At 46.9% G+C, this 17,662-nt stretch overlaps 2 protein-coding genes across 5 annotated transcripts in view; one reads left to right on the top strand and one right to left on the bottom strand.

The window, feature by feature from the left end:
• Positions 1–838, bottom strand: part of DENND2D (DENN domain containing 2D) — a 20,236-nt gene extending 19,398 nt beyond the window's left edge. For all 4 annotated transcript variants that reach the window (XM_085023689.1, XM_085023690.1, XM_005663560.4 and 1 more), the window contains exon 1: positions 744–838. Coding sequence is in view for 2 of the 4 variants with exons in the window: in XM_005663560.4 (XP_005663617.2) it covers positions 744–801 (58 nt within the window). In the remaining 2 variants the exon portion in view is untranslated. The remainder of the gene's footprint in view (positions 1–743) is intronic.
• LOC146404201 (uncharacterized) lies at positions 800–17,662 on the top strand. The gene is made up of 2 exons (XM_085020981.1): positions 800–4,448; positions 17,521–17,662. Exon 1 carries the CDS (start codon positions 800–802, stop codon positions 1,418–1,420), a length of 621 nt encoding a protein of 206 aa, XP_084877107.1. The 3' UTR covers positions 1,421–4,448; positions 17,521–17,662.

Here is a 17,662-nt window from a genome sequence, read left to right as displayed (position 1 = left end):
TTGCTGAGAAGAAAATGAATACTGACTTCTAACCCCCACAATCCTGGAAGGGAGGCATCGCTCTGGCTTCGACGATGGGGAACTCAAGGGATCGGGAAGCTTGACGTGTCTGATTCGCACGCGGAGGAAGCGGCTGAGCAGGAGGTGTCGCAGCTCTGCCCGAGGCCACACTCGCCAGGGATCCTCGCCGCCCTTGGGTGGGGGTGGAGGGTAACGTCGTCGGGGAAGACCAGCTTTGCGGCGGGCGGCTCTCCGGGGGGCAGGGTCGCGGCTGCCACCAGAGGAGTCGCGGGGCGGCGAGGCGGGGCGGGGCGCCGGGCGGCTGGGGGCCGAGGCGGGGTCTCCCCGGAGGGAGCCGCGGCAGGGGCGCTGCAGGCACGCTGCGGTTGCCCCACAGGCTTCCTGGCTGGAAGACACGTGGCCCCGGGGCCCCACAACCGTTTCCTTCTGCCAGCAGCCTTCCCCTCAGCCCCGCTGGCGTGGCTTCTCCTCGGACCTCTACCCGGTCCCCACCAGCCGGTTTCCACCTCTACCTGCACCCTCTCTCTCCAGCTCACCTGATCCCTGCCCTGCCCTCCCCACCTTCCCCGTGCCCTTCCGACTGCTTCAGGATCGCGGCCCTCCGGGCCCCCCCCTCCCTGGCCCCCGGTCCCCGTCACCTCCTGTCCTGCCCCCCAACCCCCACCGCGGGCTCCCCGCTGCCCCCGCACCCTCGCCCCGGCGCGCCCCGGCCCGGCACTAACCCCCATGGCCGCGCTTCAGTCGCAGGCTGGCTCGGAGGCGGCGGCCGAGCCCATCCATGGCCCCTGGAGTGCCCGGAGCCCGCTCCCAGGTCGGCACCGGCCCCGCCCCCCAGTGCGCGACCTCCGCACTGGACACTTTCACTTTCACGCGGGGGGAGGACGAGGGGACAGGCCCGGGGCGGGGCAGCGCACCTTCCGGACTCCGGCCCAACCCCCGGCGCACCTGGGCGGGCCCGCTCTTCCCTGGGCCCCGGGCAGGGCGGCGCGGGGTGACAGAGGGCGCTCGACGCGCGTCCGGGAGGGGCGGTGCCACCTCGCTCCCACCCTCCTTGGGGCGCCCCGGGAAGCTTGGCTTTCCGAGCCCTGAGGTCCCCAAACGCGCGGGGTCGCCACGAAGTCACCCTCTGTCTCCGCAGCAAGCAGGGGAGTGCCCGTCCGGTGGGCACCCCTGCACCTTCCAGGTGGCTCCGGGACTTCTCCCAGAAAGGGACAAGGTTTTCAGAGTCGGCACACCTTTCCAACCCCTCCATCTCTCCCCCTGCAACTGCTTTAGCCTCGGGCCATTTCTAGGTCTCTTGTCGGATTTATGCTTCTCCCCCATGGGGCACCCGTCCCTGCGTTGCCCTTTTCCCTATTCCATTTCCCGGGGAACCGGCGGGATCCGCGTGGGTGCTTGAGGAGAGACTGGAGCTGGCAGTAGGGTCTTGACCCTGTCTTCCATCTAGCTTGTTCAGAAAGCTCTTGGTAAACTCTTGTGTGATGCAAATGCGAGGGTTGGTGACAATAATGACGATAAATTGTTGCAGTTATCCACATCCCCAAACAGCCTTTCAGGGCTTCCTCAGCCCTTCCCATTTTCATTGGCTTCCATAGCTGCCCAGATTCCAAGCTTCAGGGTCAGGCATTTGATAAGCCCCACTTGATCCTTGAGGATCTGCCTTGGCTCCCCTGTCCCTCCCGGGACCGCCTGTGTAGAGTGGAAAGGGTAGAGAGAGTGCAGAGTCCATTTGAAATGTCTCCATTTGCAGAGATTTTAGCCTCAGTTTCAGGTGTGAGAGGTGCAGGGAAGAGGATGTTACAGTGGAAATATGTCTGGAATCTATAGATATGACCGCTAGACCTACAGCCCCCTTCTTCTCCCTTGCGTGGCTTCCAGGTGACTCTCCTGTCCCAGAGGATGGATGAGCAGGAGTGAGGAATCCAGCCCTGGTATTAAACTGTCTAGTCTTAGGCCAGAGGTTCTAAAAGTTGCCTCTACTCTGGGCCTATGCAATTTCGTATTTAATTACACAGTCTGTTTCTGTTCCCTATTCTCTCTGACTTCCCACACAAGGGCACATCTTTTCCCTGCGTATCTTCTTTTGGCTGCATTAGTGTCTTATGCATCTCTGTACGACGATAGCAGTTGTTCATTATAAACTTGTCCAATTGGTTGAACATCATTGCGCCTTAATTTTGAACATACTTGGTTGAACATAATTGTGCCTTAATTTTCTCAACCTGTTTTATGGGGGTCCCAACCAAACTGCTTCCTTCTTTTAAAAACAGATGAAGAGATGGGTGCCAAAATGTTCGTGTCAAATCTTATTCGAAATAGCCTCAAACTGGAAACAATTTCGAATGTCCGTAAACAGAGGCATGCTTGAGCTGCAGCATATTCTTATGATGAAATGCTATACAGCAGTGAGAATGAATAAACTGCAGCTGCATGAGTGCATGGCATGGCTACATCATACAAACATAAGGTTGTGCCAAACAGCCAGACACAAAAGAGGACACAACGTAAGTTTCCATTTACATAAAGTTAAAAACAAGCAAAACTAATGTGGAATGAGAAGTCAGGATGATGTTGTTTAGGGAAGAAGGAGGAAGTGATGCTTGGGAGACCATCACAGGGCTTCTGGCCTGCCAGCAATGTCCTATTTCCTAACCTGGTGGCAGTTACAGAGGTGTCTTCACTACATGATCATTCTTTGCACTGTACATCTCCTTATATGTATGTGAAACTTTAAAAAGTTTTTTTAAAAAACCATTCATCGGGATGTTAGGATGACATAAATGGAGGCCTGAGCTAGTTGAGAATGAATTAAGAAATGATTGGGTTGTACGGAAGTGGAGTTAACAAATATAAATCTACATTTCTGAGGAATGTGGGTGAGGATAGGAAAAAGTTAATTGGTCCACAGTTAGAGGGAGATTTGAGTTTAAAGTGGTGGGTTAAGATGGGAAGGATAAGCACATATTTATGGGCATAGAGGGCATAGGAGCAGGCACGAGGAGGGCCATGATGTAGAAGACAAGAGCGTGGCAGGTGGAACAAGATTTGAGAGAATGGGAGAAAGAGGGAGTTAGGGGCTTTGGCAGAAGACTGGCTTTAAAGGGGGAAAGAGCTTTGTTTGGAGGGAATGGGTAAACTGTAGATAAGGAAGTGGGAAGTTAAAGGGTAAAATAAGAGCCCTCAGTTTCTGCCAAAAGTTTTTTTCCCCCTTTTCTTCCTGTCTTTGCTGTCTCCCACTCTGTCCCTCTGCCTGTCTCCCAGAGTGTGGCAGTGGAGAGAAAAAATGAGGCAGGCTTCTTTTCTGGAAGATCTCGAAAGAAGCACACAGGTAAGTTCTGTTTAGGGAAGGCACCCTGGCACACGAGAATGACCTTGGTGCATGGACTTGGCCCCAGGCTGCTGCTTACCTGCCCTGCAGCCTGGGGTTGGGCATTTCCTGTGTCTCACACTCCTAAAAGAACAAAATCACCTGGGTGTCTGTGACAACTAGAAGGAATAGATTTGTAATCCAAATGTCCAAACTTCATATATCCCTTGATGCCCACATCCCTGTGGTCTCAACTCCATCTCTTTTTATCACAGAAGTGCTATCACCAGGCTCCTGCTCCCGGATATTTCTGGGAAATGCTTAAGAAGTGTTTCCATGTTCCACAGACCAATTCTGGTAGTTGCTTATCATCAGAGTCGGCAGTAGGAATCCAAACCATTAATTTCTCCTTCTACAGTATGCGTGTTTGTCTCAAGACAACCATTGCCCCTCCCTGTGCATTTCGCCCAACTTGAACATTGACCAGTCAGGACAGCAATAGCTGAGATAAGGATAAAAAGGATTATTAGGACTTTGCTGAAGGCTCTGTGATAAGAGAATATTACAATACAAAGAACTTAAAAACAAAGTATCACTGCTCTTGGGGTTTGCAGAGGGGTCCTCTCCCTGCCCTTCTCTGATTGCCCCTAGACTTGCTGACATGTTGCAGGGACCAGCTGACCTCACGGCAATGGAAATGCCCTTGAATCCAGCCCTGCCTCAGTAGGCACATATTCCAGAATGATCAACAGTGGCAAGGTTTGTTGTATTCGGGGGAACCCTGCCCCAAACACAGGCTGCGATCCTGTCCTTTGGCAACAACAACAACCACAACAAAAACAAGAACCGAATAGCATTGTCCATAATGGTCTATACAGTTCTTCTTCCCAGCCTCAGGGGCACAGAAACTCCACTATCTGTCCTTCAAGCCACCTTGGAGTCTTGGTGTCTGACCTCCTGTGAGATGCGACTTGATCAGTGACCCATACATCCGCCAGGAATAATCAATGAGAGCCAGGATTAGGAAAAGTCATCTGAATGTTGGCAACAAAGACCACCCTTTCCATTCCCACAAGAATCTCCTGGAGCCACACCTCTCAAATCTGCCTTCTTGACAAAGGTATCTGCTTTATATTTGGATAAGCTTGACCAAATCTTAACCCCCTCCTCCCCAATTAAGTCAGACCTTCCTATTACAACCTTAAATAATGTTCTGGCTACAACATTGTTTCCTTGGTCTTTTTTCTTTCTTTCTTTCTTCTTTTTAGGGCCGTACCCACAGCCTATGAAGATTCCCAGGCTAGGAGTCACATCTGAGCTATAGCCACCGGCCTGCACCACAGCCACAGCAATGCAGGATCTGAGCCACATCTGTGACCTACACCACATCTTACAGCAACGCCGAATCCCTGACCTTCTGAGCGAGGCCAGGAATCAAACCCGAAACCTCATGGTTACTATTCAGATTCGTTTCCACTGAACCACAATGAAACTCCCTCCTTTGTCTTCTTAAAAGCACAAAATGATTTATAGTTACACATATATTTCTGAGATTAGTTGTTCAACTATTCTTTCCTTTTTTAGACTCATCTCCAGAAGGCATGGAGTGTGTCTCTTTTGCTCACCTCTGTGTCCCCCGTGCCTAGCACAGTGCAGGACACATACTAGGAGCCAGTAAACATTTCTCCATTGGATGAATGGGTGAATGACTAGACGGGGAGTCTGCCCTGAGCTTCCACCTCGAAGGAGACAGAAAATTACTTGAAACATTTTGGTCTTCTGAGTTCTAGCAGGACCAACACTGAGATGGCTTAACCCCCATTCCGACTTTAATCTTTGCTGGAAGAGACTTTGAGCAGAGGTGCATCTGATTTAGAGTGAGTGGGCATGTGAGTCAGCGCTGGCCCAGTGAGAGGTGGCGGTGTCTGTCGTAGTCAAGGGGAAATCTGCTGGGGACTTCTGGTATAGGTTTCTCTAGAAGGGATGGTGTTTTTCTGCCTCTGGACATATGATGACAGGAAATGCTGAGTTGCAGCCCCACATAATACTGGAACAAGGCCAACCAGCGATCAGAGTTAGAGGGCGGGACCAGGTACAGCTGGGTTGGCAGAGCAGCTCTGCACTGCCTGTTACTTGAGGTAACAGGTCTCCTTATGGATTAAGGCAATGAGTTTTCTTTCTTTCTTTCTTTCTTTCTTTCTTTCTTTCTTTCTTTCTTTCTTTCTTTCTTTCTTTCTTTCTTTCTTTTTCTCTTTCTTTCCTTCTTTCTTTTTCTCTTTCTTTCCTTCTTTCTATTTCTCTTTCTTTCCTTCTTTCTTTTTCTCTTTCTTTCTTTCTTTCTCTTTCTCTCTTTCTTTCTTTCTCCCCTTCTTTCTCCTCTTTCCCTCCCTCCCTCCCTCTCTTACTTTCTTTCTTTCTCCCTTCTTCCTTCCTTCCTTTCTTTCTTTCTCTTTCTCTCTTTCTTTCTTTCTCCCCTTCTTTCTTTCTTTCTTTCCTTCTTTCTTTCTTTTTCTCTTTCTTTCTTTCCCTCTTTCTCTTTCTCTCTTTCTTTCTTTCTCCCCTTCTTTCTTCCTTCCTTTCTTTCTTTCTCTTTCTTTCTTTCTCTCTTTCTTTCTTTCTTTCTCCCCTTCTTTCTTTCTTTCTCCTCTTTCCTTCCCTTCCTTCCTTCCTTCCTTCCTTCCTTCCTTCCTTCCTTCCTTCCTTCCTTCCTTTCTTTTTCTTTCTTTCTTTCTTTCTTTCTTTCTTTCTTTCTTTCTCTCTTTCTCTCTCTCTCTTTTTCTTTCTTTCTTTCAAGGCTGCACCTGCAACATATGGAAGTTCCCAGGCTAGGAGTTGAATCAGGGCTGCAGCTGCCGGTCTACACCACAGCAACACTGGATCCGAGCCGCATCTGCAACCTCCACCACAGCTCACGGCAACACCATATCCCTAACCCACTGAGCGAGGTCAGGAATCGAACCTGAGTCCTCATGGGTCTAGTAGGGCTTGTTACCTCTGAGCCACAATGGGAAATCTGGAAATGAGTTTTCTAAGTACATTTTACCCGGCACCAATACACACACAGGTAACGCCCCCAAATCACAAAAAAGTTGCACAAAGCGATACCACTCCTGTGTACGATGTATTTTCACTTTTTTTCTTCCATCATTCTATTATTGCATTAAAAATGTGCTTATTTAAGGCATTCTGAAATGATTTCATCACCCCCAAATATGTGTGACCTACAGTTCAAAACATTGTGGGGTTTTCTGGTATATTTTTCTGCAAACTTTGGAGTCAGACTATCTGGGCTGGTACCCCAGCTCTGCCAGTTACTAGCTTTGTTACATTAGACAAATTTCTTAACCCCTCTGGGATTCCACTTTCTTGTATTTGATGGGGACAGGAATGGTACCTAGGGTTGTTTTAAGGATCAAATGGGTTAATATGCACAAAGCCATTGGAATGGGAAGCCATTGGGTTCTGAACGGAAGACTGACATGATGTGATAAGGATGAATAAGCCATGGTCCCTGTCCTCATCAAGTGTACATCCTTGTGGGAAAGATATTACGAGGGGCAGGTGCTGGGATTAAAAGAAATACAGAGCAGTCCAGGAACGTGAAGGAGAAATGTGCATTCCAGCTGTGGAATCGAATCTAATCTCCAGTAGGTAGGACTGGGAGATAAAAAGAGTTGTGAACATTCCACTTACTTAAAAAAAACGAATAGTCTAATTTTTAGAGCAATTTTAGGCTTATAGAAAAATTGAGTGCAAAATACAGAGAATGCTTATGTATATCTTACACTCCCACCCTCGCACACACTATTCCCTATTATTAACATCTTGCACTAATGTGGTACCTGAGTTGCAACTGATGAGCCAATAGCAACACAGCAATATTAATTAAATCCTGTAGTTTATATTAGGGTTGACTCTTGGTCTTGCAAATTCTGTGAGTTTTGCTAAATGTATAATGATGTGTCTGCACCATTACACTATCCTATGGAATAGTTTCACAGCCCTAAAACTCCCCGGGGTTCCATGCTCTTTTCCTCCCTGGAATCCCTGGCAACCACTGGTCCCTGTACTGTCTCCATAGTTTTGCCTTTTCTTGAATGTTCTAGAACTGGAATCATACAGCATACAACATTTTCAGATTAGCTTCTTTCACTTAACAATATCAACTTACTTTTAAAACATCTCTCTGAATAACCGAATACATTCAGAAGAAAAAGGACAAAGAGTAAGAATCTGGAAGTATCTTTCAGCACTGTCCAGGGCTGTGAGCACCCAGCGGGCATAACCAGTATCCTTAACCAGCATCTGCGGAATATTTGCTGAACAAATATGAATAAATCCCCAGAGCTATGACTACAACATGCAACCATGATTAGTACGTATTTGTTGAACTGAACCGGCGTCCTAATACCTTGATTATAACTTGGGAGTTTCCCAGTTCTCCTAGGCCATTCACTTAATAGGAACAGACAATTCTCATGGTTTGAGCTCTTTCCATGTTCTGGGAACTACACTAAGCATTTTACAAATATTATTTCAAATCAGCATTAATAATAAGCCTTTGAGCTGTGTGTTACTTTCTCTGCTTTATAGATGAAGAAACAGAGATGTTAAGAAACTTGCCCAAGGTCACACAGCAGGTAAAGTGAAACTTTCATTCACACTCAGGTGGGACCTTTATCTCCAGGCTCCACTAGCAGTTGCTGTGGAGTCTTCAACGGAGCTGACCAGTGGTCTGGTCCTGACAGCCTCCTCTGAGGTCCTCAGTCGGATATCCTGTGTGATTGCGGTCAGGCCAGTCTGCTCAATGCTCCTAGATGCCCTACGTTCCACACTGAGAAGTTTCCCCAAGTCTATGTGGGTTTTGGTGGAGGTGGCGTTTCTTTTTCCTGTAGGGACAGAAGTCCATCATAACTGGTGTCACACCTACTACAAGCCCTCAGAGATGTAAGTGACCCCCTAGAGAGAAGGCAGACAGATAGTTCTGCTGAAAGGTTAGGAAAATAAGCCCTCCATTCACCAGTGTAAGAGGAAAGAAGGGAACTTGAAGATTATGTAGGGCTTTGTGATTCATCAAAAATCCTTAGATGTTTCTACACCTAGAAATTTAAAATATCTACGTTCTCCAACACTTCAAACTTTTGGCAGTGAAGACACATTACTCCAACAAATGAATCTCTTAAATATGTAAATATGTCTTGCAAATCAAACATACGGACCTCCTAAATGTGGTAAGCAGACAGCGCATAACGAGAGTTGCACCATGAAAATAAATCACTTTACCTGAATGAGCACAATTTACCAAAAGTACTGATCCCACATCTATCTATTTACTCTCTTCTTGTTTATTTGTACATTTCCCCAGAACTACATATTTTTCTCATCAACCAAGGAAACCTTAAAAACCATCTAAGTCCCATGACTACAGTCACTGACATTTCAGAATCAGAGTTTGGTCTGAGACTCTGGATGGCTGCACAAGTCTTGCACAGTAATTCTAAGCTCATTCTAGATGAGCCTTACATTAAACAAGCTGAACTCTTCTTATAAAGTCTCCTCAATCTTATACCTTATCTTACAATGCAGTGCATCTTCTATCAATTTTTTGATATTTTGAACAGTAACCTAACACTTTTTTTTTTCTTTTTTAAGGCCACACCTATGGCCTGTGGAAGTTCCCTGGCTAGGGGTTGAATTGGAGCCAGAGCTGCCAGCCTACACCACAGCCACAAGCAATGCAGGATCTGAGTTGCATCTGTGACCTACACCACGGCTCACAGCAATGCTGGATCCTTAGCCAACTGAGCGAGGCCCGGGATAGAACTCACATCTTCATGCATACTCATCGGGTTCATTACCACTGAGCCACAGCAGGAACTCCTCTTATAACACTTGTACTGAAATGTCTTCCACATGAATTTTGATTGACTAATTTGAAATTCTCTCCTCCTTGCCTAAATTGCAGTGCGATGTCTTCATTGCCTACAGTGAAATCTCTTTATTCCACACCCTCTATGTTTCTCTGTGTCTCATTCATTTCCTTAAGCATATTCTGGCCATTTATTGACCGAAAGACCCCAGAACTGTAAATGGCCAGTCAGAAGGGAGAGGATCAGTGGCATTCCTATGCCCCAGACTGTCCCTGTCAAGGGCTGCCACCTCTGCAGGCACTGTCTCAGCAACAGGAAAATTTCCACCCTGAGAACCTAGAGTCTGCCAGTCCAGGGTCTCCAAGTCCACGTGCATGTGTGCATGCTCATGCATGTGGGTGCGCATATGTGTGTGTGCGTGTGTGTGTGTGTGAGTGCACATGTGTGAAGCCTTGTCATCACACAGCTTAGTTAGTGGCGGTCAGGACCCCCAACCCAGGACATGGCTCTGTCCAAGCCCCTGTCTTCAGCCCTATGAAGGGATCTGGTGGATAACGGTCTTTAATTTCCCACCTTTTATTCCCATCAATGAGCAGATACTGTAGAGAGCAGTGAGCACTCAGCACGGCCCTAGAACACAGAGCTCAGTAAATACTTGCTCATTGACTAATTAATGCCATTGACCCCAACGGTCCACCTCCACCTTAACAACAGAGCCCAGGAAGGTGTGAGCCCCACACTCCATGAGTCTCTTCCTTTCCCCTTGCCTCTGCCGGGCTCAGAAAGGCGCTGTGTTGAACCACCTTGACCATGGTCATCCTTCAGGGGAAGCTGAGGAAATGACGAAAGGCTTCGAAAGGCAAGTATGTAAAGAAAGGGGGAAGGTCACGTTGGGCAGAGACTTGCAGGGAAGAGAGCGAGGTGGTTGAGGAGAGAGACTGGGGGCAGCCTGGCACTCAAGCTGCCCACTTGGGTCTCAGACTCTGCTCTCTTCTCCTTCTCTGTGGCTCCTACAGGAAATAATTTTTGTCTTATGTCTGGGTCATATTTAAAGAGACAGATACACATAGGTGTGTATATGTAAACTCGCCTAGGTGCCTATGTGTTTATTTACCTACCGAATTGACACCTGTCCCCACACTGGACTCTACTGCATAGAGCACTCAAACTCCGTGCCCTCAGGGAGGTTGCGAGCTTGGAATGACACAAAGACTCAAGGCTAAGGCCAGCTTCCACCTTGGTGGATGCTCAAATCAGGCTTTTCTAAGAGCTGAAGAAAGCTGCAGCCAACTTCTCCCTTCTCCACATCTCTGCTTGCTTTACTTCTCGAACGCCGCTTCATGCAGCTCTCATTTTCTGAGCATCGCCGGTGTCCTTGGCTCTGCCCTTTGAAGGCTGGGTAGGGAGAGGCTATAGAACCCCAGTGGCTATAAAACCCCAGTGACTTCTGGGTCCTGTGAATTGGACCACACAAACCTGAACCCGGCTCCAATAAGGTGGCATCTTAATGCTCAGAGAAATTTCCACACCCATCATAAATTGTGGGCTTCTTGTGAGGACCAAGGGAGATGTTCACTTACGACAATACTTGCAGTAATTGGAATATCGAGCTAATATCATGGCCATAGCCTTCCAAGGTATATATAGCAGAGCTCACAAGTGTCCTTGCAGCTGACGGAAGCAGAAAGTATCAGTACTCAGCGCATTCATGGACCACATGAAGAGTGTGAGATCTGAGCGGCAAATTGTGAATGTATGAGAAACTGTGAGCCTCACGTCCAAGGTGAATGGGGCTGTGCAATTAAAACGCGCATTGTTTTGTTTTGTTTTCTTTCTTTTGTTGTAATATACAAAAGAACCCAAATGCAAATCGGTACTTATTCTATAGGGTCCCAGATCCAGTCCCCTGCTTATCAGGAAATAGAGACAGAGTATCAGTTGCCCGTAGCAACAGAGTCCCAGTTGCAAGAGGCCTGGCGGGGGGCTCACGGGAGGAGGGGCTCAGGTTGTTTACTAGCTTGTTCTGGGGAAGGAGGTGGAACCCTCACCCACAGCACTAACCAGAGGAAACTGCCAGTTCCCCAAGGTCATCATGGGGCTTCCTGTCACAGCACCTGACACTTCACGACCGAGGTGGGCCTCCACCTCAAAGTCTTTCCATAGATGAGATGGAAGGGTTTGTGAATGACCAACAGACTGCCTCTCGGCTCAAACTTGACCGCTTCCTCCTGATCGGGTGGGGTGGGGGTGGGGTGGGGGGGTTGCAGGCAGAAAAAGCACCAGGTTTTTGAGTCCCTGAATTCCTGCTTTTCAACCCTGGCTCTACCCTTTCAAAGCTGTGTAGGGAGAGGCTATAAAACCCCAGTGGCTATGAGGGTTACATAAGTGTCTCTGATTCATTTGCATTTCCCCCCTTTTCTTTCTCACTTCCCAGGATCCCTTGTGTCAGCAGCAATTCTCCCTACTTTATTTTGCAAAACAATTGTGTTGTCTTTCATTTTTGGCTCTCTACACCAAAATCTGAGACTTCATGTTTAGGAATTGAAGGACTATGCGAGTGGTCTGCTAACAACAATAAATTCTCCAAAAGGAATTCTGCCTCAGGCTTTAATATAATATGCATTTCTCCCTCATGGCTACCATATTGGTTCTTCACTCCGTACTTCCCTGCCTCCCTTATTCTGCAGATAACCTAAAATGAAGGAGATGGCCAACCCGGCCTACCGTCTCTACACACTTTGCCCTGAAGACCATGCGTGGCTTTGTAATTCATTGAACAGTCTTAGATATTTCTATGTTTAGGTTTTTTTTTTTTTTTTTTTTTTTGGTCTTTTTAGGCCCATACCAGCAGCATATGGGAGTTCCCGGGCTAGGGGGGTTGACAAATCGAAGCTGCAGCAACGCAGGATCCAAGCTGCATCTGCAGCCTATACCACAGCTCACAGCTACACTGGATCCTTAACCCACCGAGTGAGGCCAGGGATGGAACCCACATCCTCGTGGATATTAGTTGGGTTGCTTACTGCTGAGCCAGGATGGGAACTCCGCATTTCGTAATTTAAAATGACTCATTTCTTCAACACTTTAAATTTCTGGCTGGGGATGGAGTTCCCATTACGGCTCAGTGGTTAACGAACTGACTAGCATCCATGAGGATGCAGGTTTGATCCCTGGCCTTGCTCAGAGGGTTAAGGATCCGGTGTGGCCATGAGCTGTGGTGTAGCTCCCAGACGTGACTTGGATCCTGCATGGCTGTGGTGTAGGCCAGCAGCTACAGCTCCAACTCGACCCCTAGCTTGGGAACCTCCGTATGCTGAGGGCACAGCCCTAAAAAACAAAAAAAAAAAACAAACAAAAAAATTCTGGCAGGAGAGACATATTAATTCAACAAGTCCTTTCTCTTCTCACAGGCCATTTTTTTTTAAAATAAACTAAAATCAAACATGACCACCCTTTCGCCTTCGTCTCTCTCCTGTGTCTTTCTTTCACTCAGCTTATTTAAGTAGTCTTCCAAAAATCTCTCTGCTCTCTTGCCAACATCAGAGCAGAACAGATTTATTATATACATCTGCCAAACACTGTGGAGGGATGGGGTTGTAACAAAATTTCAAAAAGCAACCTATGATAGAAATTGTCCATCACCAATCACACATTCTTCCTGCAGCATGCCCCTTCACTCTGCTAATAGAACCTCAGTGTGTTCAGCTACTAGTAGAAACCCTTTGATTTTAGGGAGAGATGATGCCTTACTCTGGAGTGAATTGCAATTTGTAGGCCACTCATCGTAATCTCCTTCTCCTAAGATTGGCTACATGACCCACTGAGACACAAGGAGAAGTTTGCTCTATGTGGCCTCCAGGAACGTTTTTGCTTTCTTGGCTGAAAAGGGACAAATTCAACTGGCAGGACCCCTTTTGCCTCTTCGCCATTGCTTCTTTCCTGGAACACTGATATCATGCCTGGAAATGCGGGAACCACCTTGGGATCACGAGGCACAAGAAAAAGGGCAAAGATACAATCAGTTAAGTTTGATTTAATAGAAAGAGAGCAAGAGCCTAGGATATTAATGTTGACCTTGAGTAGCTGGCCAGCCGTGGTCTAACCAGATATGTGAAACAAATAAGCCTCCATTTGTTTATGTCCTTATGTTTATGTTAGGTTTTTAATTATATACATTTAAATGCAGTCCTGACTGATATTTAGTTCTTGCTCTCAAAAAACAGTTCGTGGGAGTTCCCTTGTGGCACAATGGTTAAGGATTGATATTGCCACTGCTGTGGCTCAGGTTCCATCCCCGGCCTGGGAATTTTCGCATGCTGCAGGTGTGGCCAAAAAGAAAACAAAAAACAAAAAAAAAAGAAAAAAGGACGCAGTAAATGGCTCAGTATACACACCTTGATATCACTCTTCAAAAAATTTTTTGATTACAGTTGATTTACAATGTTCTGTCAATTTCTGCTGTATTGATATCACTCTTGATTCCAAATTCAGTGCATGGAAAACTCCCATCTGCCTATCATCAAAATATATCCCAGATTTCAACCACTTCCCATCACCCCTGCTGCTTTTAGCCTGGTTTCAGCCACCATCCTCTCTCACGCAGAATGGTGTAGTATTCTTTTAACATACCATCTGTGTCCATCCCTTTGCCTCTTCCGTCTAATCTCAATGCAGCAGCCAAAGTGATTCCATAAAGTGGAAGTCAGATGGTAACACTGCTCTCAGCGAAACCTCCCAATGCTGTCCTGCTACTCAGAGTAGAAGCCGAACCCTTTAAAATGACCTCCAGGGCACCTGCTTGTTTTAGCTCTGGGTTTTCGATTCTTTCCGTTACTCTGCCTTTAAGTTTACTGTTACTTTCTTCTTCAGGATCTAATCTACTTCTCTGCCCATCCAGTGAATTCATTATTTCGAATATTGTACTTTTCAGCTCTTGAGGTTCCTTTCTCCCCCCCTCATGCTTTGTGTTTCTCTCTTCATTATGCCGACTGAAATAAACACACACAATGTGAGAGATGTGAGGTTTAGTTTTATTTGGGGACTTACTGAGGATTACAGCCCTGGAGACGGTCTCCAAAGGGGCAAGAGGAGGCAGCGTATATGTGATTTCGGATAAAGGGTATATGTACACATTCTTGGTAGAAGATTGTGACTTGTCACGAGGAACAGATATCTCAGTTAATGATTAGTGCTTTTCTAAGTATGAGGAGATGCAAGAATCCAGGTTGATAAAAATTTCTCCTGGAAATATCTAACTATATGAAGACCTAGTCTGCCTGTTTTCCCAGAGCACAGAGGGCTTCATTCCTGATCCCTGCCCTGAGCTCCTTTCAGGGTGTGTTGAAGGTCAGTGACTGTAATGGTTAGTGACTCAATCATTGTAGAGGGAGGTGGTGTGACATTCCTTAGTTGGCAATTATCTTTATGTTTCCCTTTAAGGCCTTAGAGCCTTAAAGCTATAGTAAGAGTAGATGCTTTAAGCACTTTTTATGTCAATCTCTGTTTTCTAGGTCTGTGTCTATGGACACATTTTCATCCTGATTATTAGTCATGTCTTCTGTATTTTGGCATATCTAGTAATTTTTTTATTGGATGCTGGGATGTTACTGCTATTGCCGGATGTGTAGATTTTGTCATCAGGCAGTCAATTTACTGGCAGATTGGCTTGAGTGTTTTGCAGCACGTGTTCCAGCTTTGTTAGGAAAGGTCTCAAGCTGTCTTTAGGGCCAGGGTGTCCTTTACTAAGGATCAAAACATCTCAGGTCCCAGTTTAATTTCCCAACTGTTCAACCAAGACTTTCCTCTCTGGCCAGTCTTACCTTAATGTCTCGCACCCCTGTGCAAGCTCTAGTGGTGGTTTAGCTTTCAGCTCTCTAATGTTTTTTCCCCTTGGCGATGGGTCTTCACTCATTATTTTGGAGTTTCACCCTTTTGGAGTTTCACAGCTTTGCATTCAGCCAAAGATCCAGGGCAACCATACAGATTTCTGTAGTTCTTTTTCTGTATTTCTCCCTTGCCAGTGGGATTCTCTTGCACAATTTCCATACATCCCAGCCTCTTCCACCTCCAATCTTTGTCCTCTTAGCTCAGTGAGACCGGCATGCTCTTCATTGTGTTATAGATGGGAAATGGTCCCCAGGCAGAAATTTGGGGTGTTAGGGTTCACCTCATTTGCCTTCTTTCTCTCAATGTTCCCACTCCTGCACTGCATGCTGCCTATGGTCTGAAAACAATGGTTTCACATATTTAATCTAGTTCTCTAGTTTACAGCCTGAGGGTTACTCAGTCATAACTGGAAGTGGTCACAGACTGTTCTTGAACATTTCAGCCCCGATGCTAGTTACTAGGATGTGAAGTTGAGTGCAAGCGCCTTGGCACGTGGGAGGAACTGAAACTCAGAGTGGGGAAATCATTTGCCTAAGACAAAACTGTCGTTGGTACGAGGAGGCGGAGGCGTGCCCAGGTGTTTTGCATTCTCAGGTCGTTCTTTTTGTTGTTGTTGAACCTGTTCAATTTTATTTTATTTTTTTTGTTTGTTTTTTTGTTTTTTCTTTTCTTTTTTTAAAAATTTATTTATTTATTTTTTTCCACTGTACAGCATGGGGACCCAGTTACACGTATATGCATACATACTTTTTCCTCCCATTATTGTGTCTCGATGTAAGTATCTAGACATAGTTCTCAATGCCACACAGCAGGATCTCATTGAAAATCCATTCCAAGAGCAATAGTTTGCATCCCTTAACCCCAAGCTCCCCGATTGGTTCATTCTTTATACTCAAGCCATCTCCTTTTTCCCCAGCTTAGCTTCTCTGAGCACTCCCTCCCCCTCGGTCCCTGTCTTCTAACACTTGGAAATGCTGACTTCTTCAACTTCAGCCAGCTCCCCGCACCCCCAACACCTCCCCATATCTCTTTCAGACTCGATGGGGAAGGTCTTACAGGCCCACATGTAACAGGCCATTTAAAAAGACTGAGACCTGGAGTTCCTGTTGTGGTGCAGCAGAAACAAATCTGACTAGGAACCATGAGGTTGTGGGTTCGATCCCTGACCTCGTTCAGTGGGTTAAGGATCTGGTGTTGCTGTGGCTGTGGTGTAGGCCAGCATCTACAGCTCCGATTCGACCCCTAGGCTGGGAACCTCCATATGCCGCGGGTGAGGCCCTAAAAAATAAATAAATTAATTAATTAATTAATTAAAGGACTGAGACCTGCTCCTTCACAAGCCAGTGGGGTGATCTTTGTGATTCTTCCTCCTTTGACACCTGCTCAGATTTTCCCTAAAGGCCCTTCTCTCCAACCTGCAACAAGATGAGCCCACGTCTAGGAAACTGTGCTGAGAAGAACAATGCATGAGCAAATGGGATTCATCAAAAAATCAGTAAAGTAATAAACATCTGTGCCTGGGTGTCAGGCCCCAAGGGGCTGAGGTCATGAATAAAAGGCCTCTTTTCTCCAGGAGCACTCATTTTAGGGAGTTGCATTGGCAGACACATCCTGTTGCTGGTTTGGGGGGGTCTGGCTCAGACACAGATGTATCCCTTTCCCAAGGTCATGTCCTTACCAGGAGAGGGTAAAGCCAGGGATGAAGTTAGGTGGCAGGCTAAAGACCCAGGCATTTCAGCCTGAAGCAGGACGACTCAGATGGACACCCCTTGTTCCAGGGCTCCTGGCCAGGTTGGCCGAAGCTTTGGCAGGGCTGCATCATGACCCAGCTTCTCCCCCTGTCCAGTCCTCCCACTTCTGCCTTCCTTTCACAGGGGATGGTTCTCCATAGATTCCTGACTTCTCATCTGTTAGTGGAGAACCTAATCTGTGACGTAGGGAACCACCACTGGGCTTTGGCAGCTACGTTCAGTCCAGGTCCCCTGCAGCCCATGCCTCGAGGTCAGGAAGTTCAGCCTGGCTCACAGGTTCTGGCTCCTCACAGCTCTCCACCCCCCCTTCTTTGCCAGTGTGACAGAGAAGGACAATGAACATCCAGAATGGGTTATAATGTTAGGTTATGACAGTACATAATGAAAATAATGTTATTTATTGACGGTCCATTCTGATCCAGGCATGATGCTGAATGTTTCACATACAAATTTAATCCCCAGGGACAATTCCCTCCTCTTTAAAGAACTTCTCTCTTCCCTGACCTACGTCTACAAAGAATTGGGGCAGGTCCATGGGCAGGCGAGATAAAATTATCTCAGGCCCCCTCCAGGAATCGGGTCCCACCTTCTCAGCACGAGCTCCTCACAACAGCTTCCCTTTCATCTCTGGCTGGTGCTTACATCCTTCTTTTCCTCCTTCCTCCCCCAACTTTCAATTCTGCAGATCTGGCAGCCCCTGCATGGGGCTCACTCACAAATCAGAGGCACTTTCAGCGCTCAACCCCCACCCTCGAAAATAGGAAGGCGAGAAGCACTCAGCCCACATCCTGTATTTGAGCCAAGTTCCCACCAGCGGTTCAACCTAG

Source organism: Sus scrofa, chromosome 4 (assembly GCF_054392235.1).
Source record: "Sus scrofa isolate SSC_HxYL_T2T_F1_AM1 chromosome 4, Sscrofa_HxYL_maternal_Yorkshire_Landrace_v2.0, whole genome shotgun sequence".
Lineage (NCBI taxonomy): Eukaryota > Metazoa > Chordata > Mammalia > Artiodactyla > Suidae > Sus > Sus scrofa.
This window is presented reverse-complemented; position numbering and strand designations above follow the sequence as displayed.